The sequence below is a fragment of the Arvicanthis niloticus genome, chromosome 2 (genome assembly GCF_011762505.2).
Source record: "Arvicanthis niloticus isolate mArvNil1 chromosome 2, mArvNil1.pat.X, whole genome shotgun sequence".
Classification (NCBI taxonomy): domain Eukaryota; kingdom Metazoa; phylum Chordata; class Mammalia; order Rodentia; family Muridae; genus Arvicanthis; species Arvicanthis niloticus.
The window spans coordinates 142,491,983-142,519,475 of record NC_047659.1 but is presented as its reverse complement, the minus strand read 5'-3'; the positions used below and the strand labels follow the sequence as shown (position 1 = coordinate 142,519,475).

At 50.1% G+C, this 27,493-nt stretch overlaps 1 protein-coding gene across 3 annotated transcripts; it reads right to left on the bottom strand.

The window, feature by feature from the left end:
• Positions 1-19,079: 19,079 nt before the first annotated feature.
• On the bottom strand, positions 19,080-27,130 carry Cimip1 (ciliary microtubule inner protein 1). Of its 3 annotated transcripts, none has more exons than XM_076930329.1 (4): positions 26,990-27,130; positions 23,680-23,809; positions 21,648-21,749; positions 19,080-19,426 (listed from the first exon to the last, which is right to left on the bottom strand). In XM_076930329.1, exons 1-4 carry the CDS (start codon positions 27,055-27,057, stop codon positions 19,268-19,270), a joined length of 459 nt encoding a protein of 152 aa, XP_076786444.1. In that variant the 5' UTR covers positions 27,058-27,130; the 3' UTR covers positions 19,080-19,267. The 3 variants fall into 3 exon arrangements, with proteins under 3 accessions (XP_076786444.1, XP_034349705.1, XP_076786445.1); XM_034493814.2 differs by having other exon boundaries at positions 23,728-23,809; XM_076930330.1 differs by having other exon boundaries at positions 19,287-19,426; positions 21,608-21,749.
• Positions 27,131-27,493: the final 363 nt, after the last annotated feature.

Sequence of the window (27,493 nt, the reverse complement as noted above, 5' to 3'; positions counted from 1 at the left end):
CAAGATGAATATCATTTTAGTGCAATTTTTAAAAAAAAATCAAAATTAATGCCAAAAAATCTATGCAAACAAAATATCAGGGCTTTAAAGACAGATGAATTGCAGTGTTAGGCTCAGGAGCTGGAGGCAACAGAGAGAAATCAGTGAGAGGACCCCTTATTTACTGAGAACATCAATATTTCATACAACATGCAGACGTTTGTAGTGACTCTAGGGTTTAAAAAAGTTATTTGTAGAGTACTGGTTTTTTAGTGCATCTGCTTTAATTTTCTACCCATTTTTATCCCATGTTTGGGGGTAGATGGAAGACCGGGAGACCAGTTACCCAGAAAGATGGCATCGACATTCCAGGGTCAGTGTCCTCCTGTGAGTGGGTGCTTAGGGCCTGCTGGGCAGCCAGGATGGGGTTGGAGGAGACTCTTCTCAGTAGGACTCTGGCTCATGCAGTGTCACAAATATCCAGTAGGGGGCAGCATGGCACCTCAAGTCCTGCCTGGGCCAGGGGCTTTCGGTTCCTACAAAGGTTCCCAGACTAGAAAGGGAGGCAGAAGGCTGCTGGAAACCCCTGCTCCGGGGATGGTGGTGGGGTGGGTGGTGGTGGTGGGTAGGGTGGGGTCTGGGGGGCTGGGGTAGGGGGTGGGGGCTCCAAGTTCTAGTCTTGGTGAACTGTGTGGTTTTATTGTGTTTGAATGGAAAACAAACAGAATGAACACTGTGCAAGATTGTATGTTAATGCCACACCAGGCTCACCACAGCCACTCTGGCCTGGTCCTTGTGAATACAGGTTGGGGTGGGCTGGTCTCTGCCACACCCTGCAAGGTGGTATTCTGCCGTGTCTCTCTGCTCCACCTTGTCTATGTCAGTGGGAATGAGCAGCCCCGGAAGTCCTGGGGCATGAGTACCATATTCCGGCCAAGCCCTCGACATAGCGACCCCACAACATAGCAAGCAGGTGGCAGGTGACATCACCCCTGTATTCCCCCTGCCCCTTCTGGGGTCATGATGGAGCACAGTGCTGTGGTCTTGGCCAGCCTCAGACTCCTGGGTCTTCCTTGATAACCCACTTCCCCACTGAATGACATCTTTGCCCCCCCCCCCCCACAGGACATGTGGGCAGGGTATTCAGCTGTCTCAGTGTTTGTGAGATGCCAACTATGGGCCAGGTACTGTGGAAAGGTTCCATGGGGTTCACCTCTCCAGAGTCCTGTCTAACTGCATGCCAGTGGGGACTCAGGGCTGCTGGGCTGGGAGCCCAGGGTGAGCGGTAGGGTTGCAGAGGAGTGAGTGAAATTCAAGACTAAATTCTTCTCAGGTGATCGCTTAAGACAGACCCATTATGACATGGGTGAAGGAGTGTTGGGGAGCCAGGACATCCTGTCCTGACAGAGTGACTCCTCCCACTTAGGCATCCCGACTCTGGGGAAGGACTTGATTTGTATTCTTTATTTTGTGCAGGTGACATTTTACTTACTTTTCTGCAGAAGGCAAGAGCGCATCCTTTGATAATTTGAAAGGAAAATCATGAAAAGGTAAGATGTTTGGACAAAAGCCCATTTAGACATAAATGAACCCCAAATCAATGAGTTCTCAGCAGGCAGCTACAGGGAAGTTCTGTGATGACCTGCAGTTGACTGGGTTTGGCATCTGGTGTCTGCTCCTGTCCCCACAGAAGGAACACAGTGAGCCCACGGTGAGCCCGATGCTTTTGTTGCAGGGACCGACCACAAGCCAGGAGTCCTGCTTACTTTACTAGATCTTTGCAGTCACCCCGAGAGGAAAGTCTCACCATTTTTGTGGTTTTTTTCAGATAGGAAAAATGAGACCCAGAAACAAACAGTCTAAGGTCAAAGAGCACAAAAGTCTCTCGACTCAGAATTTGTCCAGAGCCAACTCTTGACACCCTTCAGGATGCTGTCTCATAGAATTCCTTGTTACTCTCTGGGGACAGTCACTACTGACAAGCTGAGACCTTCAAGGGATGAGGGATGAGATCCAGGCTCCTAGATTTGTCTCTCCTTCCTCTGACATCTCTGAAGGGGAAACTGAGGCTCAGAGAAACCAAGCCACCATCTCTCACCTACAGTTAGTGCGGTTGGCTCCTGGTCCTGTTCCACATGGAGAGGTGGGCCTCACCCAGCCTTTGGAAGCGCTGGCGTGTTGTGGGACACATTGGGAACCGTGAGCACCTTGGTGACTACACTACCCTAGTTCTTCTCTTCCTGAGGGCTGGACTCTCAGACTTCCCCAGGTCCCCTCTGCTTGGTATTGTCTCTGTTCCTGATACACTCTCAGATCAATAGTGACCTCAGCAGGGATCCCGAGAAGGTCTTTTCCAGGGCAGGGCTCCTTCTCCTCTTGCAGCTTCTGCCTTAGGGAGTGGTGCAGCTTGGGGCCCTCTTTGGGGTCCATGGCTGCTAGTGTCTTGTCTGCACAGGGCCAGCAGCTTTGTGGCTAGCCTTCATCTTGCTCTGAGACAGTGGGGAAAGTGCCCGGAGGAATGATTGGAGGGACACAGGCCTCCCTTACACAGGTGTCCTTCCTGGGGGTGGGATAGCCTGAGCTCTCAGCAGTGGACTGAGGATCTTTCAATTGGCTGAAGGACAATGTTTGAACTCATGGGCAGGGCCCCGCCTCTCATAGCACAGGGAGACACATTGGGGGTCTTTGAACTGACTGTCCCATCTGTGTCCAGGACCTTTCCCCTCCTGGCAAATTGGAGGCCTAGTCCTCCTTCTTCCTACACAGGTGGAGATGGCCCTGACTAAGGTCAGGACCCAGGTCCCATCTCAGCAGAGACCACTGCTTAGCAGATTGTCCAGGCCAACAGAGTGAGCTTGTAAGCATGGCTCTGAGATCTCCCTTGCAGGCCGAGGGTGGGTGAGGGACATTAGAGTGAAACCTGGGAGAGACTGGGTTTGCTGTACTTTCTTCAAAAGCCTCTTTGTGTAGGACATGGGGACAGCATGTGGTTGTCTGGTTTTGGCTGCAGGTTTAGGGCAGACTTGGGCCTCGCAGCTTTGAGGCAAGCCTGTATATGTGATCAGGCCCTGCGTGTGATGAGACTTCCTTTTATTTGGTGAACAGGAGAAGAGAGGATGCTGGGAGTCAGGCAGGTAACAGGCCCTGGCAGGTGGGCTTCCTTTCTGGTACCCCTCCCCGTTTGTGCAGTTCTACAAGACAGAGCGAAGAAGGAGACAATGCGGAGGGCACGGGTGGAGGGGACGGGGAAGGTGACAGTGATGGCTGGCTTTTCTGTGGGTGTCTGGCTGGTGACCTTTTGGAGGAGTGGATTCAGAAGTGACTGCTATTTGTCGAGACACAGCTCAGAGACATCAGATGGAGTTGCTACCTCTGTGAAAAATGTCAGGCCCCTGCTGTCCTGGCTGTGAAAAGTGGATACAGCAGGATCCAAGCTGAGATCTGACAGGCTCCTGAGTAAGTGTGTCCTCAGAAAACACTTGCATGTCTACTTATTTGTTGAGATGATAACCAGCGAACCGTGTGTGTGTGTGTGTGTGAATGTGTGTGTGTGTGTGTGAGTGTGTGTGTGTGAATGTGTGTGTGTGAGTGAGTGTACGTGTGTGAGCATGTGTGCCTGTGGTAACCAGCGACCTGTTAGTGTGTGTGTGTGTGTGTGTGTGTGAATGTGTGTGTGTACGTGTGTGAGCATGTGTGCCTGTGGTAACCAGCGACCTGTTAGTGTGTGTGTGTATGTGTGTGTGTGTGTGTGAATGTGTGTGTGTACGTGTGTGCATGTGTGCCTGTGGTAACCAGTGACCTGTTAGTGTGTGTGTGAATGTGTGTGTGTGTGTGTGTGTGTGTGAGTGAGTGTACGTGTGTGCGCATGTGTGCCTGTGGTAACCAGCAACCTGTTAGTGTGTGTGTGTATGTGTGTGAGTGTACGTGTGTGTGCATGTGTGCCTATGGTAACCAGCCACCTGTTAGTGTGTGTGTGTGTGTGTGTGTGTGTGAGTGAGTGTACGTGTGTGCGCATGTGTGCCTGTGGTAACCAGCCACCTGTTAGTGTGTGTGTGTGTGAGTGTACGTGTGTGTGCATGTGTGCCTGTGGTAACCAGCCACCTGTTAGTGTGTGTGTGTGTGTGTGTGTGAGTGTACGTGTGTGTGCATGTGTGCCTGTGGTACCCAGCCACCTGTTAGTGTGTGAATGTATGCATCTGAGCCTGTATGTGTGTTTGTATGTATCAGTGTGGCTGTGCATACGCATGTGTTAATGTGTACATGTGTTTACTTGTGCATGTGCACACGTGGGCCTGTGTGTGCACACTGCCTTTCTTGCTGGACTCCTTCATCATGGTTTTGTGGAATGGACAGGGTAAAAAAACAAGGTTTCAACTATTTTTTTCCAAGAAGTATTTTTGGGGTAACTATAACTGAGACAGAGAAAGGGACACCAGGTTGGGGTAGGGTCTGAGGATTGGTGGCTCTGATGCCCGACCTTGCTTCCTCTCCAGAGCAGCATAACCTTTTGCTCTGTGGCAGGCTCACCTGAGGGGCTGAGCCCTGAGTGCTGAGGCCTTGCTGCTCCAAAGGTACTCGTCGGCTTCTGCCCCCAAGGCCCTTCAAATCTGTGCAGATCATACCCCGGAGCCCAGAACTTTATCACACTTGGGTTTGGCACAGGTTCACCCTGCTGGAGCTTCAGTTTGGTATCTTGTGCTTCGATGTGCCCTGCTTTCCTGATGCTTAAACTCAGGCTGCCCTGAGTCCAGGGGTCCCTCCATGTCCTTTGAAGTGTAGAATAAACTTAGAGTTTCTTGAGCAATAGCTGCTATACAGCAAGTGTACACGGTACCCAGCAAGTGTGCATGGTACACAGCAAGTGTGCAGTCAACACTGGCCCTTGCTGTCTGTATTCGACAGTGACTGACCAGGGTGCACTTCCGGGTTCCTGGAAGCTTGGCCTTGTGGAAATTCTGATACTCTGGGAGGAGCTAGGTACAAGTCCTGTCTCCCCAGCTGTGACAGGGAAGCAGACCTCTCGACCCTTGGGAGAGTGTGTAGAGGGTGGTGGCGGTGAGACCAGGCTGTGTGTCATTTTGCAGGAAGCTTGCTGGGATGGCTCTGTGGTCTCCAAGGATGACATGGGGATGCTTGTCACCTGATGAGAGCCCACCCTGACAGCCATCTCAGCAGTTATCTCTAGTGCTCTCTGCAGTGAGTCATAGAACCTCATCTTTAAAGAAACTGAAGCCCAGAGCCACCAGCAGGGGCTGCAACCTTTAGGGCTGATGGTCAAGGGTGGGGCGGGGACCTGCATGTGTCTCTCAGATGCCCTTCAAGGGACACTGAGTTTCCAGGAGCACTGGCCCGAGGTTTCTGGTGACCAAAGTAATTCTATGAGACCCTAGTGCCAGATCCCAGTACCCCGGCCTAGCCTGTCTCCCTAGTACCCAGCCTCATCTGAGTAAGCAGAGGGCGATACACAAACCCAGGCCAACCCCTGGCTGGTGGCCACCAGCATGCTCATATATCCCTTTGTCCAGGGATGGAATCAGTCACCAACTGGGCCAGTTTTGGATGGATGCTAAATACAACAGAGATGCCAATGGGCAGAGAGGCTGGGATCCCTTTGGTAGACGCTGTTTGTTGATGGAAGAAAAAGGGTCTTGGTGCCATTGTCTTTGCTGGGCGTGGTACTCTACAGAAGGAACAGAGAGGTCCTATGCTCACTGTAGCAGCTCAGCCACCCAGGAGGGCTGGAGGGTGTGGCTCACAACAGCCCAGAGTCTGGATCTCTGACCCATTCCCTACACATGCTCAGACTTCCCATCCCCATTCTTTGGGATGGAGGCCCAGATAGAGTTTTTTCCCTCTCCCTTTTGCCTTTTCATACCCATGGGTCCTCACGTCCCCTCCCCCTTTGGCTCCTCATTCCCCTTGGATCCTTCCCTCCTCTTCCCCTTTGCCTATGTCCAGCACTTGTGGCTCTTTGCACATCTTCACCCCGTCTACTCTTTGTCCTTTTTGTCTTCCCCACTTCTCTCTCCTTCCTTCCTGGGGGTGGGGGGAGGTAGGGCTGTGCTGCCTGCAGCTGACACCCCCACCCCAGAGCTGGGGTTGCAGGGTGTGCTGGAAGGGTGGGCACGTGGGACTGGTTGTGCTGGGGGAGGAGCAGATCCCTCAAGTGCCCAGAAGAGCTGCAGCAGAGGGAGATGGCAAGCAATGGGGACAGTGGCTTCTCCAAGGACCCAGGAACACCCCGAGGGCCACTGGGAATTCTTTCCAGAACACTGAAAAGTCAGTTCTCTTCAAGTGTGCTGCTGTTTAAGGGGATAAAATATCTTTATCTGGGATGGTTACACCTATATCCCTATGAACAAAATTCCCCAGTGCTGGTTAGCTTTGTCCATGTGACACAAAGTAGGGTCATCTGAAATGAAGGAATCACAACTGAGAAAATTTCTAAGATTTGCCTGGAGGCAAGTCTGTGGGCATTTTCTAGATTGATTAATTATGATTGATGTGGAAGGGCCCAGTTCCCTGTGAGAGGTGTCTTCCTTGGGTTGGTGATCCTAGGTTGTATAAGAAAGCAGGCAGAATATCGCACGAGGAGCAAGCATCCCTCCATGGCCTCCGCGTCAAGTGTCTGTCCCCAGGTTCCTGCCCCGAGTTCTTCTCTTGGTTTCCCTGGAGGACTGTAACCTGTAAGCCAAATAACCCCTTTCCTTCCAAGTTTTGGTCACAGTGTTTTATCACAGCAATAGAATTCAAGCTAATACAACCAGGAAGGGGGAGGGTGTGCCCGTGGACCCTCGAGAGGTTCACTTCAAGCCTAAGGTAGAGAATCATCCTGTGCAGTGGAGGTTTGGCCCACAGATTCACCTTGTGGACATCTTACAACCTGAGCTCCCAGTTCAAAAGTCTGTCAGGAAATCAAACACAGGCAGCAGACGCACACATTTAAAATTTCTCTGGAACCCCCCTAACCCGAGAGAACAGTGTCCCACGGTCCTAAACGTGCAGCCTGGCGAATTTTCACAAGCGGTACACAGCTGGGTCCCCAGGGTCTTGATTAAGAATAGAATGTGACCTGAAGCGCCCTCTCTCTGAACCCCTCCCGGCTGCCACCCCGCAGAGACCCCAGCCTGACTCCGGCAGGTCGATGCTGTCTCTGCACTTGATATAAATGGAAACAGACAGTTCGTTCTTTTCGGTGTCTGGCGTCTTTGGCCCCATGTTCTGCGGATTTATTTTTATCTTCAGTCCCACCAGAGCAGGTTTCCTAAGGCTGGGAAGGTTCCCACAGACAGAGCCTTTGGCTGCTGATGGCTGGCTGACAGAGGGACTGACCAGCTGACCAACTGGCTTCAAGGGATGACCAAGGTATGGGTGGCTGGTGCTGGGGAGGCAGCTGAGCCAGGAAAACGTTTGTCATTCATACAGGAGGACCTGAGTCTGGGGCCCGGCACCCATGGGAAAAGCTGAGCCTGGTGCATCTGATCCCAGTGCTGGGCAGGAGCATATCCCTGAAGCTGGCTGGTTAACTTACTTGGTGAGTTCTAAGTCATTCGTAGACCTTGTGTCAAAAACCCAGATGAATGGCACACATGAGAATAAGCACATACAAGAACTAGTGTACTCATGTGAACAACACACACACACACACATACACACACACACACATGCATGCACATGCACACACGCACATGCAGACACACACAACCTTTAGGACTGATCAGGAGTTCTTGGGCCTACCAAAGCCTCCATCCCACTTAACTGACACATGATCTAGATGGCATGTGTCTGGGAACTTGGAGACTTTCTAAGGGGGAAATTGCTTGCATATAACACGGAATGGACTGCTTACAAACTCCAGCCATTTTTAGTAGAAGTTTACCCTGCATGAAGTGGCCGCTTGACAGAGTGGGACTTGGCATTATGTGTGCACAACATCATCGCCGTCTACTTTCAAACTGGTTTGTCACTCTGAAGTCCCGGTGCCCAGGCAGCCTTGATGCCCCCTCCCCCCACCCAGTTGAATCCCTATGGATTCATTTATGTTGGGCATTTCACCACTGAGGCCCCAGGACAGAAGGCCATTGTGTTTTTTGGTGTCTTATCTCAGGTGCTCACCACCTGGACATGTGTGTCACTCTTTTCCTTCTTTTGGCTTCTGTTCACTTCGAGGCATCTTTATAAAGAAGCGAGCATTGCTGTTGGGCTTGAAGAACCCTCGTCTCCAGCCCTGTTCTCATCTCGACTCCTCCCCTCCTCCTAAGGGGAAACAGTCAGAATTAGTCTAGAAAAACGGTGTTTTGCTTTTGAGTTGGGAATTGTTTGACGACAGGAGACTCTGAAGTTCCAGGTGACTCGCTCCACAATTTGAGGAGAAGGCAGAGTGACATGTATCAGGGCAGATTATCTTCAGGCAAGTCTGCATTGCTACAGCAATGACACCCACCGTGGGGCGTAGTCTGTCACCTCTGCAGTCTGAGGAACCTGTGGGCTTAGACGCCTGGCGTTTCATAGTGTCACCATTCTTCCTGTTATCACTGCAGGACGGGTTCTTCATCAACAAAACTCATTCAGCTCACTCAGAAAGGGAAGTTCAAGGTTGACAGCCTCGTCTGTGCAGCCTTTGGGGGGTGGATACTTGTTGGCGTCAGCATGGTGATGGCCAGTGGTGCACTGAGAAGAAGGACACAGGAGACAATATCCAGGTTGGAGGTGTCCAGTGGTCAGGCTCACTCTTCCTACCACAAGCTGTCTTGAAGGAATTGTCAGGGTTCCTCGAAAACTACATGAACTGCTTCCCAGGACTGCACCCCCAACACCCCCTCCCATCCTCTAGGTCCCAAATGTCACTGCCCCACCACCTTCTAATATCACTGCCCTGGAGACCAAGCTGCCAACACAACTCTCAGGGGTCTGTTGAATCCATTTCCAGTCCTGGAGATGGTGGTGTCATGGCAGAAGGTGACATGGTGGCCTGGGTGGACAGCTTCATTGGAGGACTGTTGGGGTGAGGGAGGGGAAGACAAGACTCCTGCCTTGCCTGTGGGGACACTGGGGAGGGACAAAGGGATATTGTGTGGTAGGAGAGATGGGTGCTAGGGTAAAGTGAATTTTGATGTGCTCGGTTTGAGATGCCTCAAAAGGAAACATGAGAAGAGCGCTTGGAAATACATGTTTTCGAGAGAGCATGAGCTGTTGTTTCTGGCATATTTAATTTGCACCCCACTTAATAACTGAAACATTTAACAATGGAGGGGTTTTCTATTTTTAAAAACCAAGTTGTTCAGCTTCCTTTGGAAAAACATAATTAGAGCATCTAGCCTGGAATTTACTCTGGAACCTAGGTGTGCACTGACCTTGCAGCCTTCCTCCCACGGCCTCCCAAGTACCTAGGGTTTTAAGAGTGTACCACCAGGCCTGCCGTTTTCTGTCTCTTGGTTTGAGATATCTTAGTTCATTTTCTGTTGCTGAGACACAGTAGCCCAGGTAAGGTGTGCTATAGACAAAAAGGTTCACCATTCTGGGGACACAAGGTGGAAGGGCTGTGTCAGGCCACAGCCTTCTTGATGACAATGTCCTACGGTGTGTCGGGCCACCACACGGGAGACAGCATGCACAGTGGTGTCTATGCAGTCTCTCCCTCTCTCTCTCTCACCCCACAGAGCCCCCGAAGTCAATCACGGGCCTGATGACTTTGCCCGATTCTCACCATTTCCAGATACATGGTGGGATTATGTTCACTCTCCGAATACCTCACAGTCAGGACTAAGTTCCAGCACCAGTGTGCCAGGGAACAGTCTGTGTCCGCAGCACAGCAGAGGGTGACTTCTGTTGTGCCAGCGAGAGGTGTGTCAGGTCTCAGCACCATCTTGGTGTCTTGCCAGATTTGTTGCCTCAAGTTTTGAATCTGCTCATATCGCGTGTGTGTGTGTGTGTGTGTGTGTGTGTGTGTGTCACATGAGTAGTACCACAGCAGGCATATGGAGATCAGACATCAAATTGGGGGAATTGGTTCTTTCTTCCATATGAGTCCTGTGTGCTGAACTCAGTGTGTCAGGCTTGGTGGCAAGCACCTTTACTTGCTGAACCAGCTTGCCAGGCTGTAGGCTCCTGTCCATCATGCTAAGAGACTAGCCCTCACCTCCGACTTGACACAGCCTAGAGTCGTCTGACAGGATAAACGGCAGCTGAAGGACCAGCCTGTTTGTGGAGACTGTGCAGCATCGTTCCCTGGGCAGGCGGGCCTGAGCTAAATAAATTCAGAGCAAGCCAGCAAGCTGCATTTCCCCGTGGCCTCCGCTTCGGGGCCTGTCTGTAGTTCCTGCCTTGAGTTCCTGCCCTGGCTTCCATCAGTGGTGGAGTACGACCCAGAAGTATATATCAAATTAGCCTCTTTCTGCCCGGAGTGGCTTTGGTCAGGATGCTTTAGCATAGCAACAGAAAAGCAGCCGCCGGGAGACAGAGGTTGGTATCAGGGAGTGGTGTGTTGCCGGGATGGAGTGGAGCACATGACTTTCTATGACTCTAGAACATTTTATCCAAGGATTATGGAGCTTTGGGACAGGAAAGTCATCTGGTGCTCAGAGCTTAATGGGCCGTTACTGTGGAAGATTGGAAGACGGCTCTGGTGAGAGACGCATGAGGTTATGCAAGGACTTATTAAGGTTTGGGACCAGGCTATTTCTGTGATAGTTTGACAACTAATTTGTGTATGCTGGTCATGCCGGGGCTGGAGAATCAGCTGTGATTACCAAGAGACCAGCATCGCTGAGGCGAAATCTTCTGGGGGTTATCTCTTTGGGGTCAGCACACAGAAACTGTGGTCCAGGGACCACAAGCAAGTAGGGGGAGGTAAAGCAGAACAATCCGGTGAGACAAGCTGCTGTTGGTAGAACCAGAGAGATGAGGACACCCAAGCCCCTGGTGACAGACCACAAGTGAGCCCAAGATACCACACACTCAGTGGCAGGACCTGGATTTATGCTGGTGGCATTTTGATTGTTCCTGTGCCTTGGTTCTTCCCTTTTGGAATAAGAAATTTGTTAACTTGCATTTTATTTTTATTTTTTGACATTTTTGTTTTATTTATTGAAAAACTGAAACATATTTTGCTTTCTTCTGAAGGGATGTGATGCTTTTAGATTTAATTATATATCTAACTCTCTTTTTTATTAATTATTTTATTCCTTTATATTTCAAATGATATCCCCCTTCCTGGTTACCCCGCCACAAATTCCCCACCCCCTCCCCCTACTCCCCCCTCCACTTTGCCTCTATGAAGGTGTTCTTCCAGCCACTCGCCCCCTCCTGCCTCACCCCTTTAGCATCCCCCCATGCTGGGGCATCAAGCCTCCCTCCCCTCCCACTGATGTCAGATAAGGCCATCCTCTGCTACGTATGTATCTGAAGCCATAGGTCCCTCCACGTATACTCTTTGGTTGGTGGGTTAGTCTCTGGGAGCTCTGGGTGGTCCAGTTAGTCGATATTGCTCTTCTTATCGGGTTGCAATCCCCTTTAGCTCCTTCAATCCTTCCCCTAGCGCTTCCACTGGGGCCCTCAGACTCAGCCCAATGGTTGGCTGTGAGTATCTGCAGCGTTTTATTTTATAGGAACACACAACGGATATGTTCGGCTTATGAAGAGACGCTGAACTTTGAACACTTTGGAAGTTTTAAAATATCGTCGGACTTTTAAAGCTGTGCTCGTTTACGGTATGATATTATTTTGAGACCTTGACTGCAAACAAGACAAGGTTCTGGTTTAATAAATGTGTTTGTGTGTTGGGTTGACAGGTGCCGTGCTCTGGTTGGCCTTGTCAACCTGACACAGCCTAAAGGCATATGAGAGGGGACGTCTCAACCGAGGGATTGTCCAGGCCAGCCTGGCCTATGGACATGTTTCTAGGGGACTATGTTATTAGTCAGTGCAAGAGGGCCCTGGTCATTGTGTCCTTCTATGGCAGGTAATCTGCAGTTGGTAAGAAAGCTAACTGTGACCCTGTGAATTAACCAAGAAGTGAGCCGGCAAAAGCATTTCTCCAGGGTTTCTGATTCAAGTTCCTGCCTGGAGTTTCTGTGCTAAGTTCCCTCAGTGACTGACTGTGAACCACAAGTGTGAGCCAAACCCTGGGTTGGTTAGCTTTTTTTTGTCAACTTGACACAAACTAGGGCCATCTCAGAAGAAGACAACCCAACTGAGGAATTGCCACATGAAACTGGCCCCTGGGCATGTCCATGGCCGTTCTTGGTTACTGATGGGTGTGGGAGGGCTCAACCCTCCCCACTGCACGTGCAGGTGGCCTCGGTTGTATAAGAGATCACACTAGCTAGCAGCTTTCCTTCATGGCTCCTGCCTTCACTTTGAGTTTTTACCCTGCTTTCCCTTGGTGACAGAATAGGATTTGGAAATTCAAGACAAATAGTTTCCTCCTCAAATGAATAGAGAATAGACTAAGACAAAGGAGATTGCTATCACCAGTGACAGGGGGTAGGTTTGCCAGGATCTGGTTTCTGGGTGTGGGGTCAGAAGTTCATCTGCTGGGAACCTTGACCCACTGCACTCAATAGCCCTGTTTGGCCACAGGAGCTGCTTTTGATACCAATACCCTTCATACGGTCTCCCCAGAAGGCAGAAGGGGGCAATGAGGGGGGCCTCCAGAGGGTTTGGTGCTCAATTACACCATTTGTCTATGTGGCCCCAGAAGAACACTAAAGCAGGCTTGCTTTCCTCATGGAGGTGTGGGTGTGCACCCGTACAGTGAGAAGCCCCTTCACCCGGCTGCCGGCAGCACCTGGTTCCCAGCATGCAGCTGGACCAAGGCCACAGTTCCGCTATGTGGAGCAGCGCTTGAGCATGCACACATGATGACAAATGGTTTCCTTGAGAGGATGAGAGCGAAAGCAAGATTCCCAGAAGGGGAGGGGAGGAAGCTGGGAGATGGAAGTCAGGCTTTAGTGAGCTAGCCTAGGAAATGACATCCAGTCTCCCGGGCCATGCTTAGCTTCTGAAATGGGGGCCCAGCCTCCCACCACACTCTAAGGGAGAGACAACACAGACCTTTGAGCACAGAGAGGAGATCACTGGGGCGTTTGGAGAGCGCCTGCCACAGGGCTCAAACTGGGTGGTACTGGATGGAGGCCATTTCAGTCCAAGCTTTAAGGAGGACTTTGTTTTGTTAGTTGCTTCATCACGAGTCAGCTTTTTCCCTAGTTTGGGTACCAGATATGAATTCTGTCTAGGGAAACATCTTCCTTTGTTTGACATCCAATCCCATCTACTGTATTAAGGGGAGAGCCAGGTGAGACTTAAGCTCACTAGTGAGCATTTTGGAGGCCATTCTGACTGGCTCAGGAATAGACACGCTATCAAATCAGAGTTGATGGGACATGGTGAGACAGTGGCTGGGAATCCTGGGAAGTAGTCTGAGAATAAGGAAAGGCAGGAGCAGTTGCAGCCTTTCTGTGACCATGAGGGAGCAAGCTTGTCTGAGGGTGACACCCCGGTGAGTATTATGCTGACTCCTGTTGTTTTTCTCCTTCTCGCCTACCAGTAGTTGCAGTGCATCTTGGAAAGGGATTATCGGCCCAAAGGAGCTAATGCAGTGGTTGGGTCCACAACAGAACCACTTCCTGCCTTTGAGATGAGCAGAAAGCAACTTCCTCTTCTACTACTAAATAGCTTGACACTCTAATTGCCCCGGCCATCTTGGGAATCTAAGAAGCTTCCTTATGGTTTAGCTAGAGATGTGTCACCTGTAGCTAGACAGAGTCAGATCAAGCTGAGGTAAGTTGGGCAGGAAGATCCTGTTTTCTAGAGTCTGCCGGCCTTTGAAAACCTGATCAAAGTACACCTGAAGCCTGACGTCCCCTCAGGCTTCCCAGTTATGAGATAATACACTCCTCCATGGCTTGGCTGGCTTCGGGTGGGTTACTTCTGTTCACAAACAACAGAATCCCCGGGTAATTTCACGAAGGCAGGCAGGGAGGAAGGACTAGCTCCCACAACGTCCTCTGTGACAGAAACATTTTATTTCTAAAACTTTTCATCATTTCCAGACTCTAAACCTCACCAAACCCAGGAGTGCTCATTTGGTTTGGCACAGATGATCATTTGAGGTCAAAATTGCACCAAACTGACATGGGGCTCCTTAGAGTCAATTATTTTAGTGTGTTTAAGTTTCAGTAATAACGATGGGGCCAGAGGGATGGCTCATCAGCTAAGAACACCTCAGCTCACCCACTGGACTGGAGCTCAGCTCCCAGCGCCACCATAACATCTCACAATCATGTGAAACTTCAGTCCCAGGGGATCTGATTCTCATTTCCCTGGCCTCTTAGGACACTGTATGCGTGTTTTACACAGACATGCACACACAGTCAAAATACCTGCACACATTTTTTAAAAAATGTATTTATAAATATATAAATTTATAAATGTATTTATAAAATTCATATTTTAAAATATGAGTGAATTGAATTTTATGGGGCCACACAGACCCTGCCAGTGGGGTGGGCTTATATGATGCACAGTATGTACGTGTAATCTCTGAAATATGATAACTTCAGTGTCTCAAGCTCTGGGGCTTTGGGTGCCTGAAATGCTGCCCTCCCCCACCCCCAGCCCCCGGGGACAGCTGTCCTTGTTACAGTACTACAGTACTTATGAGACGGTCCCCCTGGCTTTCAGCTTGTGCTCACTTGTACTTTCTTATAACTCAAACACAGACATTTCTAATTGGTGTTAGGCTGAAACATGCTCGCACTGGGTCTGTTCCGAGTCCCTGATCCAGTTCTGTTTGGCAGCATTTTAGAGCCTGTTCATTTGGACTAACTTCAGTTGGAGGTTCATTATTGTAATGATGTCAATATCACTCACATGGGTTCACTAGCCGCGTCTCGACCTTGGAAAGGCTATGGTATTTTACAGGGTGCTGTGACATTTATAGGCCTGCTTGGACACCCACAACGAGGTGACTTTCCGTAGATTAAATGTCAAGTTTGCAATGGTCCAAGGTAATTGAATCCTGGAGCTCTGTCCACTTCAATTCTCTACTGGGCCATTGACTTGGGGGCTAGGTCTCATTAGGTGCTAGTGAGCACAGGACAGTTTGTCTTGAGTCAGAGGTCAGTCTGGAGCCCAGGAGAAGCAGGTGGGGGAAGAGGGTGGGGGTGAGAGCATAGAGTAGTGAAGCAAGACACCCAGAGAGACAGCTCACGTTCATTTCTTCAAATCCAAGTACATATGTGGTTGGTTGACAATAAGTTACTGTAGACAGACAGTAAGCTGGCTAGTTTCACGTCATCTTGACATAAGCTACAGTCATCCGAGAAAAGATGCCTCAATCGAGAAAATGCCTCCGTAAACAGCTGCAGGCAAGCTCGTAGGAGATTTTCTTAGAAACTGATGTGGGAAGACCTAACCCTTTGTGGGTGCCGCCCATGGGCTGGTGGTCCTGGGAGCTGTATGAAAACAGGCTGAGCAAGTCAAGGGGAGCAAGCCAGTAAGCAGCACTCCCCCAGTCTCTGCATCAGCTCCTGCCTCCCAGTTCCTTCCCTGTTTGAGTTCCGTCCTTGGCTTTCCTCAATGGACTGTGATCCAGGATATGTGAGTCAAGTAAACCCTCCCCTCCCCAAGCTGCTTTTGGTCATGGTGTTTCTTCACGGCCGTAGAAATGTTAAGGCAAACAGCTTCTGCAAATGCAAGGGATTCCCAGTGTAAAGCCATCTAAGTAGGGGCTGGGACAACCCTGAGCAAACATGTGAATCTGAGTTCAGATCTAGCACTGTGTAAATTCTGGACGCTATGGTGCAGACCTATCATTCCAGAACTGGGGGAAGAGGGCGTCAACAGGAACATGAGGACTCCTGCAGCCTTCTAGACACCAAGACTAGCCACATTTGTGAGCTCTCCCTTCAGTGAGGCCACCTGTCTCAGAAAGGAAAATGAATAGCAACTGAAGAAGAAAGCTGACATCCAGCTCGGGCCTCCACATGCACACATCATGCACACACAATCACATACAAATACAATACGCATACTCAACACAATGTAAACACATCTAGGTATCAACAGGAGCCTGACCATAAGGAATGGCTGCGGTCTGAGTCTCTTGAAACTTTCTCCTCACAAAGGACTCTGGGTGAGTGAGGGGAGCCCCATTTATCTTCCTCCTCAGGAGTGCAAACTGGATGCATGCATCGGGTGAGCCCAGTGATGGTCGCCACAGAGCCCCTGAGTTTCCCCGAAAGTCTCACCATGCTGTGATCCATTTATCTCTACTACCACCACCTAGTGACCAGACTATGGGTCTGGGGGATGCTATCTTCAAGAACCAGAAATGGATGCTCTGCTCTGAATGGAAGCTGAGACAGATCCAAAAGCAATCCCCTTTTAAGATGGGGTTCCATGTAGCTCAGGCTGACCTCAAACTTGCTATGTAGCCAAGGATGACCTTATACACCCATTTCGCCTGACTCCCAAGTGCTGGAATTGCAGGTGTGCAGCACCACACCTGGTCTATACAGTGTTAGTGGTCTATACGGTCTATGCAGTGGTCTATACAGTTTATACAGTGGCCTATACGGTCTATGCAGTGGCCTATACGGTCTATGCAGTGGTCTGTATAGCTGAAGGGCTTCGTGTTTGCAGGAGAGTGCTCTGCCAGTGGATCTCCAGCCCCAGTTCCGATTCCATCTGGCTTTGTGGGGGGTTTTGTTTTGTTTTTTGTTTTTGTTGTTTTTTGTTGCTCAATGGCTGTGGGGGGCACATAGACATCAAGAAGGCTACTCCCAGATGCAGCTTTTGATTAAGAATTAGAACAGATACCTCCTGTCCTGGGAAGGCTATCCCCACTAAGGTATGTACTGCCTCATATATGGAAATCAATGGAAATATGACCCTTGATCTGCTGAAGGGGAGACAGGACAAACTGGTGCTCTTCTGGCCTCCCGCCTTCACTGTGAATTCATCTGATCACAGGAAAGGACGTGTGCTTCTTCACAGGCAGGTAGATGTCTTGCCTGCAGAACTGGCTGAGGTGCCAAAACACTGAATGGGTACAGGTTTGGCCAAGCATTTGATTGTTTAGTCCACATCAGGCTGAGTGTCTGGAGGCTGGGGACATCTCCAGAGCCAAATGGACCACAGAACTGCTTCCCCCAAAGACAGTTGGGCCAGGAGACAGAAGATTGTGGACCAGGAAGGCAGAAGAGGGAAGTGGCGTGCCAGCGGCACAGGGTGGCAGCCTGATTTTAGAGTTGTATCACTGAGGATGGTAAGGATCTGGAGTCAAGGTTGAAGTGGCACGTTCCCTTTGAAGATGGAGGGCGTGGCAGCTTCTTCTGGTGGGTTGCTGGCTAGCTCTAGCCATTTTTGGTTTAACGATGTTCTCCCCCAATTTCTGAGGTCACCTGGGTGTAATGCAATGTGTGTGTGTGTGTGTGTGTGTGTGTGTGTGTGTTCTCTTTGGGAGGCTCCAAAACCCAGGATGAGCTCATCTTAGTTTAGCTAGCTGCATTTGCAATGACTTTATTTTTAGTTAAGTGCATGTTTGAAGGAATTGAAGACTTTGACAAATCTTTTTTGAGGGTGGGGCATGGTTCATCCTCCTAGTTGGACCCTTAATTTTCTCAGGCCTAAGAAGCCATGACGTTTCCAGCTGTAGCTCTGGTACACATGGTGAAGGATGACTGTGGCCGACATACTCCGAGGTGGGTTCACTACCCCAAAGAACTGTGCTTTTGGGAAACCTCCCCTTGAGGCTGGGAAGCTCATGAAACTCCATACATTGGAGGAAGTATGTGTGAAGACAGAGCAATCCCACCAGGAGCCCCCAATGTGGCTTCTGTCAGAGGCTTGGCTCTAGCTCCAAGATGCTGGCTCTCGAAGGTCAGCACTTTGGAGGTCAGATAGCTGCTGGCTCAAATCTCTGTCAGGAGGCTCTCAGAGAGAAGAGAGTCCCTACATGGCAGAAGATTGTCTGCTAGGCTCCTGGGGTTGGGAGGCTGCCAGCCATGAACATACTGGAGATGCTCCAGACACTGAGGGAATTCTGTTCCTCAGTGATTGGTGCCCAGCAGCCATGAAATCTGTTTTGGAGAGTGGTGGAGGGGTGCGGCCCGTGTTGAGGATTGACAGAGGTCTTGGAATCTCCCTAAGAGGAAGGACTTCAGCAATGACTCCACCAAATGAAAGTCCCCCCAGCCTCTCAGACAGTCATGGCAGAGTCCTCCCTGCTCACAGTGCAGATAGGAGGAAGCCGTGCTCTCACCGTGGAACAGATGATGGGCCATCAGAATAGAACACCAGGTTTGGGGCTATGGCTGAGGTTTTCACAGAGTTTTCACAGAGGTTTGCCTGCAGGAGGCTCTGGGGTTTGCCCTCAGAACGGCAAAAACCAGGTTTGATATTTTTTGTCTATAATCCTAGCACTTGGGAGGTAGAGGCAGGAGGATTAGAAATTCAAGGTCATCCTCAGCTCTCTATTGGTTTCATGCCAACCTAAATTCCACAAACCCTACTTGGGGACAACAGAAGCAACTCCCACAGAGCTCCTGAGCTCTGCCTGGCATGGTTTTGAGAGTGCAGCTCAGGACATCTTGTCGCCTGATGTTTTCCCTCTTTGACCACAGGGAACCCCTCTCTGACCTGGAAGACCAGGTGCAAAGTTGCAGAACTGAGCAGGGGGAGGGAGAGAGAAACTGCCAGCTGAGGGGCAGGTGTCCACAGGGTGGGAATGGCCAGGACATCGGGTCGGGTAGGCTCAGGGAACTCAGGATGGGACTGTGGGAAATCCACTTGGTGGCCCTGGCCTGCTTTGTGCCCCAGAAGCATCTCAGGTAGGAGGCTCGAGCGATCTCGTTCCTCCCGGAGAGCAGCTGGGTGTCTGGACACAGCAATCCTACTGTGATGGATGAGGCGGATGAGAGAGGTTTTCACAGGAGTTTCCTGGGGACTGAGCATAGGGTCGTGTGAGCATGCTAGCCTGTTATGCAAACCATCTACCAACTGAACCGCAGCCATGGGCAGGTGTGCCTGGAGTTAACATCACTACCGCTCTGTGAAGCCATGTTTAGGATTCCCAGGGAATTAAACAGACACACAAGCAAAGAAACCAGGGTATTTATTTTTACCCTACATTAGCCAAGAATGGCAGGAGCACCAACAAACGTCAGTGCCCACGGCAAACTGTTGTTCTTCAAAGCATCCCTTGGGCAGAGGTGTGGGGAACTGTCCTCAGGGCTGATCGCCCAGGCGCAGCGCACACCCTGCCCAAGGCAGATGCTGGTGGTGCTTAGTGCACGCCTTGCTTGGGCCAGCACAGTTCTCGGGCGTAAGCCCCTTTGCAGCTTCGGACGTCTGAGTATTGCTCCAAGCAGTACAGGGCTGGCACCCCAGATCGCCATCCGATGAAGCCCTGGGTGGTCTTTGGGATTGGGGGCGATGGGACAATCTGAAGAGGAAATGCAAGGAGTTAGTCAAAAGGAAAGATTCCTTCCTGCCCACATGCCGATAGGAAGAAGACAGAAATCTCATTACAGGGCAAACGACTACACCTGCCATAGGAGTGTCTACAGGGTGCCTATGGTACCAGTGAGGCCTAGCATGGAGAAGACAGAAAAGCCAATTTTAAGCAGTGTGTGACGAAATAACCACTTTCTCACTGGCCAGAGTTAGATGTGCGTGAAAGTATATGCGTGTGTATGCGTGTGCAGGTGCATGCGTGTGTATGCGTGTGCATGTGTATATATGTGCATGTATGAGTGTATGCACATGTATGTGTGCATGTGTGTATGTGCATGCATGTGCATGTATGTCCATGTGTGCATGTGTGTATGTGTATCTGCGTGTGTGCATGTGCATGTATATGTGTGTACATGTGTATATCTGTGTGTGTGCATGTGTATATCTGTGTGTGTGTGTGTGTGTACATATGTGTGTGTGTAGAGTTTGGCTTTTTGGGTATTCATTAAGTTTCTTTTCTGTTTCTATGGTAACACACTGACCAAAAGCAACCTGGGGAAGAAAGGGTCTGTTTGACTAATACTTCTAAGTCATAGTTCATCACTAGAGCAAGTCATGGCAGGATGCTGAGGTAGAAATCGTGGAGGGATGTTGCTTATCAGCTCATTCCCTAGCTCACTCACAGGGTCATATTTAGATGGCTGTGTTATAAAGCCTAGGGCCACTTGCCTAGGGATGGTGCTGCCCACAGTGGACTGAACCGTTAACATTAATGGACAATCAAGAACCCCCCCCCCCCCCATGTATGTCCATAGGCTGATGGGATCCAGGCAGTTCCTCAGTTGACGCTCTCCTCTCAGATGACTGTGGGCTGTGTCAACTTGACAAAGCTAGCTAAAAGGACAAATGTCTCAGTTGGGGTTTCTATTCCTGTAATAAAACATCATGACCAAAAGCAAGTTGGGAAGAAAAGGGTGCATTTCATCTTACAGCTTGTAGCCCATCATCTGGGGAAGTCAGGAGAAGGACCTGGAGGCAGGAGCTGATGCAATGGCCATGGGAGGGTTGCTGCTGACTGGTCTGCTGCTCATGGCTTGCTCAGCCTGCTTTCTCATACAGCCCAGGACCACGTGACTATAGGTAGTACCACCACCCACAGTGGGCTGGGCCCTTCCACAAGCCCTCCCACATCAATCCATAATTTAGAAAATACACTCAGACTTGCCCACTGGCAAATCCTATGGAAGAATTTTCTCAATTGAGAGTCCCCCTTCTCAAGTGATCCTAGCTTGTGTCAAGTTGATAGAAAACTAGCTGGCATAGTGTGTGTCTTCCCCGATGGCTCCCCTTCCTTGTCTCACTGAATCTGTAGCCCACTGGTTGAGACAGACTGGCTGGCTAGTGAGTCCCAGAGATTTAAATCAGGGCCGTCCACCCATGGAGGGGTCTGCCCCTGGCTCTTGTTACCCATTGGAACACTGCCTGCCCTGTGTACTGCCTGACTTTTCTGTTGACTGAGAATCCTCTTCTTGCTTGCCTCTTGATTGTTCACCCAGCACCCATTAATGGTCTCCCAAAGAGAAGAGAATTATTTTTCAGGAATCTGAAAAATGTTGGTTCCTACCTCCAGTCCTTCAAGCACACTGTCCGCAGAACCCCAGTCTCCAAGGCAGGAGCTGTGGTAACCCTGAGATGCAGTGATGAGGGAGGGAGTGGGGACACAGAGAGCCAGGCCACTCATCCAAGACAACACAGGAGCTTAACAGTACCACAGAGCTCAGGTTCATATCGCAATAGAAATCTGACACACCTGATTTCCTGGTCTTGTACTGGGTGTATATGTGTGTGTACATATGTGTGTAAATATTTGTATGGACACGTGTGTGCCTGTGTGTGTTTATGTGCACATGCATAGTGTGTGCACATTGATATATGCATGTGTCTACATGCATGTTTGTGTTTATATGTGCATGTGTGTCTGTGTGCGTGCATGTGTGTGTGCGTGTGCACACGCACAAGTGTATGCACATGCACATGATCCACATTTGCTTATAGGTGCCTTAACAATAGGGTTCCCAGACTTATTCCTTCTGTGTCTCTTGTACCTTCCCAGCACAGCCATGTCCTCATCTCTGGCGCTGGACTGACCACAGTTCGCAGTGGGACTTACTTTTCTCTTAGAAAGCGGTGTAAAAAGAGGTTTTGCGAACCTTGATGTATTTATCCATGGGGCTCACTGGACGGACGCGGAAGTGGCTGGGAAGCTCAATCTTGGGCTTTGGCATTTGTGACTCTTCTTCACCCTCAAGCAGCTGAAACAGAACCCCAGAGATCAGAACCTCAGGTCAAGGCTAGGACATGGGCTGTTCATTCACCCCAGAGGCCACACATGACAGATGGTACTAGTGAGGCTCCAAGAAGAGGTGTTACTGGTCCCAGCACAAGCAGAAGGTGGTGGAAGTGGGATCTGAGCTGCTAACTTAGCCCCGAGCAGCCCTTGATGAGGCCCTTCTACTAGACTTGCAGCCCAGGAATCAATATTCCTACCACGGGACCAGAGAAGACTTCCCTGGTCAAGAATTCAAACTAAGAAATGTCCGTGCCAGTTCCAAGACCCGGCTTTCCAACCAGAAAGGAACGCCCTGCACTCTGGGATAATTTAAAGCCATTTAAAACTCCCTGGAAACCCAACTTAATTACACACGAGGAATATTAATATCAGATCACTTGCGAACAGTACATTATTAAGGCCCTTACTTTATGCATCGAATTTCAAACCGTATAACTGTCTAAGAATTTAAAAAACCTCATTACAAATGGCATAATTTCAAAGTCGTGCCTTGGGTGAGCTGCGGGTGGGGCTCCCACCACTGTGAGTTACAATATTTGGAACTTTGCAGCTCTGGTCACGGTTTCCCTGCATGTGATTGGTGTCTAGCTAGAGGTGGTTATGTCACAAACAGGCTACCCCTGGAAGCCCTGTAGGTATTATGAGTGTCTAGATAATGGTTTTTATAAATAGGACCTGCTCACTCTAGAAGTGGGCTTTGTGGAAACACTGGGACTCCAGGACAACTGGAAAGCATTATCCCTGAGGTGTCTCTCTGCCCATGTCCCCACCATTCCCTATTTGTGACACTTGCCCCTTCTGCTTCTGTCATCTGTCTATCCCCTTGTAGACATCTGGATGTGTGACCCACACTTTAGGGAACACCTGGGAGGGCAGACGCTGTCTCTGTTACTCCTTCTGGGTCCCTTTGCCTCTGGGCTGGCAGAGGGTCCCCTGTACCTTTGTCCCACCTCTGCCCTCAGTCAGTTAGGTGAGAGCTACCACCTCACATCACAGAAGGAAAGCAGTCAGCCTGTCTCAAAGTGAGACTGGGGTCAGCTGGCTCCTCATCTTGGCATCCCTCTGCTAGTCCTGTGGCCGGCCATTGTTCTTTGTACTCAGTGGTCTTTTATTAAAGATGGGCATGCAGAGGCAGCCCTGTGCAACTGGCCATTGTACGAGACACAGAGCTGGTTCAGAGGATGTGTCTGGCACACACCTCACACCTTGAGAGTGCTCTGTGACTCCTCAAAGGAAGGAGCCTCGGGATTTAGGGGAGCAGAGACAAAGGTACTTAATACTGCGTGTGTGCACTGTGCATGTGTGCACTGTGTGTGTGCATGTATGTCCATGTATGCAAGGAGGCATGTGTGCATGTGAGTGTGTGTGAGCTCATGTGTGCAGTGTACATATGTGCACCATGTGTGTGTATGTCCATGTGTATGTGTATGTGTGCATGTACTTATGTGTGCATGTGTGTGCGTGTACTGTGTGTGCATGTGTGTCCATGTGTGCATATGGGTGTGTACTGTGTGTGTGTACTGCAGGTGTGTGCACCCATGTGTGTGAGTATGCATGTGTGCAGTGTGTGTACATATGTGCATGTGGTTATGTGTGCATGTGGATGTGTGCATGCTCATGTGTGCAATGTGTGTCCATGTGTGCATGTGCATGTGTGTGTGTACTGTGTTTGTGCACTGTGTGTGTATGTGCAGTGTGTGTGTATGTGTGTGTCCATGTGTGCATGTGCTTATGTGTGCATGTGTGTGTGTCCCTGTGCCTGCACATGCAGATGCCAGTAGAGGACAGTGTCCTGTTGCATGCCTCTCACCACAAAGTCATCTCAGTTTCTCTCAGTTCACTCCTGCTGATAGTCTGATGGTAACCATGGATTTCCTGACATGACTGATTACCTTCTGGAGACGGGAGGGGAAGGAGGCTCCTGAAGAACCCCCAATTACCTCTTTCATGGAGGTTGTCAAATATCCCCATTTTGCTGGCCAGTTTTGCCGGGCTTCCGTTTCGGCCCTCAGACGGCATTTCCTGAGACAGAGAAACAGTCAGTAGGAGGCGGCACCCTCAGAAAGGCCCCGTGTAAACTCCCGAGAGCATGGAGGACCGCTTGACTATGTGTCTTGCACAATAACTGGGTAGCGAGTCTGCAGGGAATGTGGGTGGGGCTGGAGCAAAAGCAAGTTCGATGCTCTGGACTGAGACTCTCTTAACCTATGAGGAGACGCTGGCCAAAGCAAGTGAGGAGGCAGCGGTGGGAAGAGATGGTACAGAGGTCATGGTGTGGGGATCGGGTGGGCTTGGGGCTGCCTGCAAGAGGGGCGTCTGAATGTGGCCTCTTTTGTTCTGCATCCAGAGAGGAAGGATATCAGGAGGCAGAGAAGCACTCATGGTGTGGAGCAGGGAGTTTAAAAAGACACTTGGCCTCGCATTCCCGCAAGCATAAACTCAACAAGCGTGAACTTCTTTAAATGGTGCCCCGGATGCTCTACCCACCCACTTCAATCCACCCGTGAGCTAGGCTGAGGGGTGCTAGCTGGTGAGGCGACCTGTTGGGTTCTGTAAACATGGAGTTCAACTTGATCCTTTAAGCTCCAGTGGGGAATCAGAATCTGCACCCCTCCCCCATCTCTGCAGATTTTTCCAGTTTCAAGCTATATATCCTGGGCTCTGAGCTTGGAAAACAAAGTCTATTCCTTTTTATTTTTCTGTGTGCATGTGTTCCCATGTGCAGGTCTGCGTGAAGGTCAGAGGTCAACCTTGGGTATTGTCTTAGGGTTTTCTGCTGTGATGAAGCACCATAACCAACGATCAAGCTGGGGAGGAAAGGTTGTATCAGGCTCACACTTCCACATCAGTGCTCATCACTGAAGGGAGTCAGGGTAGGAATCAATCACTGAAGGGAGTCAGGGTAGGAATCAAACAGGGCGGGAACCTGGAGGCAGGTGCTGATTTGGAGACCATAGAGAAATGCTGCTTACTGGCTTCCTCCCCCATGGTTTGTTTAACCTGCTTTTTAATTTTTTTAACCCCAGGACCACCAGATGAGGGCACCACCCACAAGCTTGTGCCAAGTTGACATAAAACTAGCCAGCACAACTGTCATTCTTCAGAAGCCGTCCAGTTTGTCTTGGAGATGGAATCTCTCAGGAGGACCTGGGCTCACTGATCAGGCTCTACTGGTCACCCAGAAAGTTCCAGGGACTTGCCTGTTTCCTCCCAAGCCCTGGGATTGTAAGTGCTCACCACTCACCAGGGTCTCTACATGAGCTCTGGAGTCAGACTCAGGCCTTCATCCTTGTCTGCAAACACTTTCCAGGCTGAACCCCTCTTATCCCTAGAGTCTGTTTCTGTGTGTGCCTGTGTGCGTTCTGTGTCAGAGTGTGTGCATGCATGTGTCAGAGTGTGTGCATGCATGTGTCAGAGTGTGTGCATGCATGTGTCAGAGTGTGTGCATGCATGTGTCAGAGTGTGTGCATGCATGTGTCAGAGTGTGTGCATGCATGTGTCAGAGTGTGTGCATGCATGTGTCAGAGTGTGTGCATGCATGTGTGTGCAGGCCAGAAGACTAGACAGCTCAGCTTTCCTGGGTTCCAGGGTTTGATCTGAGACCATCAGCTCTTGCTGTGAACACCTCCACTTGCTGAGCCATTGCTCCAGTCCCAGAGTCTAATCCTCATAGAGATGTAGCCACTGTGGACTTAAACAGAAGCCACAAAAGTGGCCGGAAAATTTCCCTATAGCCATATCAAAACGGAAGTAAAAACAGCCAACTAACGCTAATTTTCATGATGCTTTTTTTTTTTTTTTGGTGTGACTCTTTGAAGTTTGTCAATTTTTCATTTCTAACTAACCCAAGGTTTGACCGTGTTCACTTCCAATGCTCAGGAACCATGTTGGGTGCTGGAAATCAGAGTCTGGAGGCTCAAGAGGGCCAGTTCATAGAGGAGGGGCCATTTGATTGGGGTCTTGAAGGATATGTAGGAGTTTGTGTGGTGGAGTGGGGAAGGCAATGTTTCTTCCTGGGGGGGGGGGGGTTCATGGGTGGTAATAAACATTTAAAACACTGAGCTTGTGCAGTTTGTGGAAAATGACACTATTCCACTTATGAGAATTATACACAGTTTCCTATAAAAACAAACCTAACGTGGCAGTTCCAGTATAAAGCCGGCTTTTCCTCCATCCTCAGCCACCCACACAGGTGTCAAAAAGGACAATAAAAGTCACAGAGATGGTTACTAGGGAGCTTAAGTGAAGAGGTGAGCAGGAAGCCTGTCATCCCAGCTATCAGGAGGCTGTAGCAGGAGGGTGGTGAGTTCAAGGCCAGCCTGAGCTGTCAGGGAGTGAGTTTAGGCTAGCCTGGGTAACTCGAGATTACAAGTAAGATAAAGAAAGCTGTTGTGAAGCCCAGTGTCAGAGGACTTGCCCAGCATTCTTGAGGCTCCAGATTCATTCCCAGTGCTGACAGGGAGGGAGAGAAGGAAGGGGGTGGGTGGGAAGAGGGATGGAGGGAGGGAATAGAGGAGAGGGAGGGACAAATGTTTCTTGCATCTAAAGTTTGCATTAGACTTCCTATAGTGGTTAAAAATGCCAAATAATGGAATACTATTTAGCACTCAAAAATATCCATTACGCATGCCTGATGAAGACAAGTTTTTTCAGGGAACGGATTCTTTGTTGTTGTTGCTGCTGTTTGAGACAGGTCTCCCTGTGTAGACTACTCTGGCCTTGAACACACAGAGACCCACCTGTCTCTGCAGCTCCACGCCGAGCGGTTTCTGTGCCATGGCTTCCCGGGTCTCCCCAAACCCAAACCCGTGTGCTACTACAGCCCTAGACTGCCCTAGGTTTGCGACACCACACGCAGCCCTGGATCTTTTAAAATTAAACTTTCTTCTCATTTAAAAAAATCAGGGAAAACCAAGAAAGGGCAAACCGTCTCTCCTTCGAGGTTGTCAAAATTTAGTGTTTTAATTTTGTTCCTTCTTTTTTAAATTCCCTATTAGAATTTTTCCAGTCTCCGCCGTGGGCGGGAAGGAAGGGTGGCAAGACTGAGGTAGGTAGCCCTGTGTCCCTAACGTTGACCCCGACTATCCTTAGAGAACGCCAGTTACTCCCAGAGGCTGACTGTCTGCTGGTCTTGGTGGGGAAACTGAGGCCACCACGGTGTGTACGCGGCAGGCGAGAGGGGCCCAGCTCAGTAGGCCTTACCAGATCTCGTCCTGGGCCACAAGGTTCATGCGCTCTGCGGCCGCGTTGCTGAGCGGTTTCTGCGCCATAGCTCCCGCGGTCTCCGCAAACCCAAACCTGCCTTAGACTGCGGCCTTAGTTTAGTCCCGTTGCTGGGAGACCGGTTGCCAGGTGACACGTGACGCGGAAGCGGAAGCACAGGCACACCTGCAGGGGAAGGGGGTCCCTGGAGCTTGGCTCTGGCCTCCGCCCTCTGAGCACCCAGAGGTCATCCTGTCACCTGCTCCTCTGAGAGACCTCTAGGTTTAGCACCAAGATCCCCACTCCTCTTTGGATACTGGGAATTCCTCGCAGGGCTCGGCACGCTCCACCTCTGACCCACATCTCCAGCCCTCGCTTTTTCTTTTTTTCTTTTTACTTGTTTAAATTTTTGACACAGGCTCTCCCTAAGTCTAGCCTCGAACTCACTCTGTAACCCAGACAGACCTGCGCTTCGAGCCGCTCCTGTCTCAGCTCCCTGAGGAG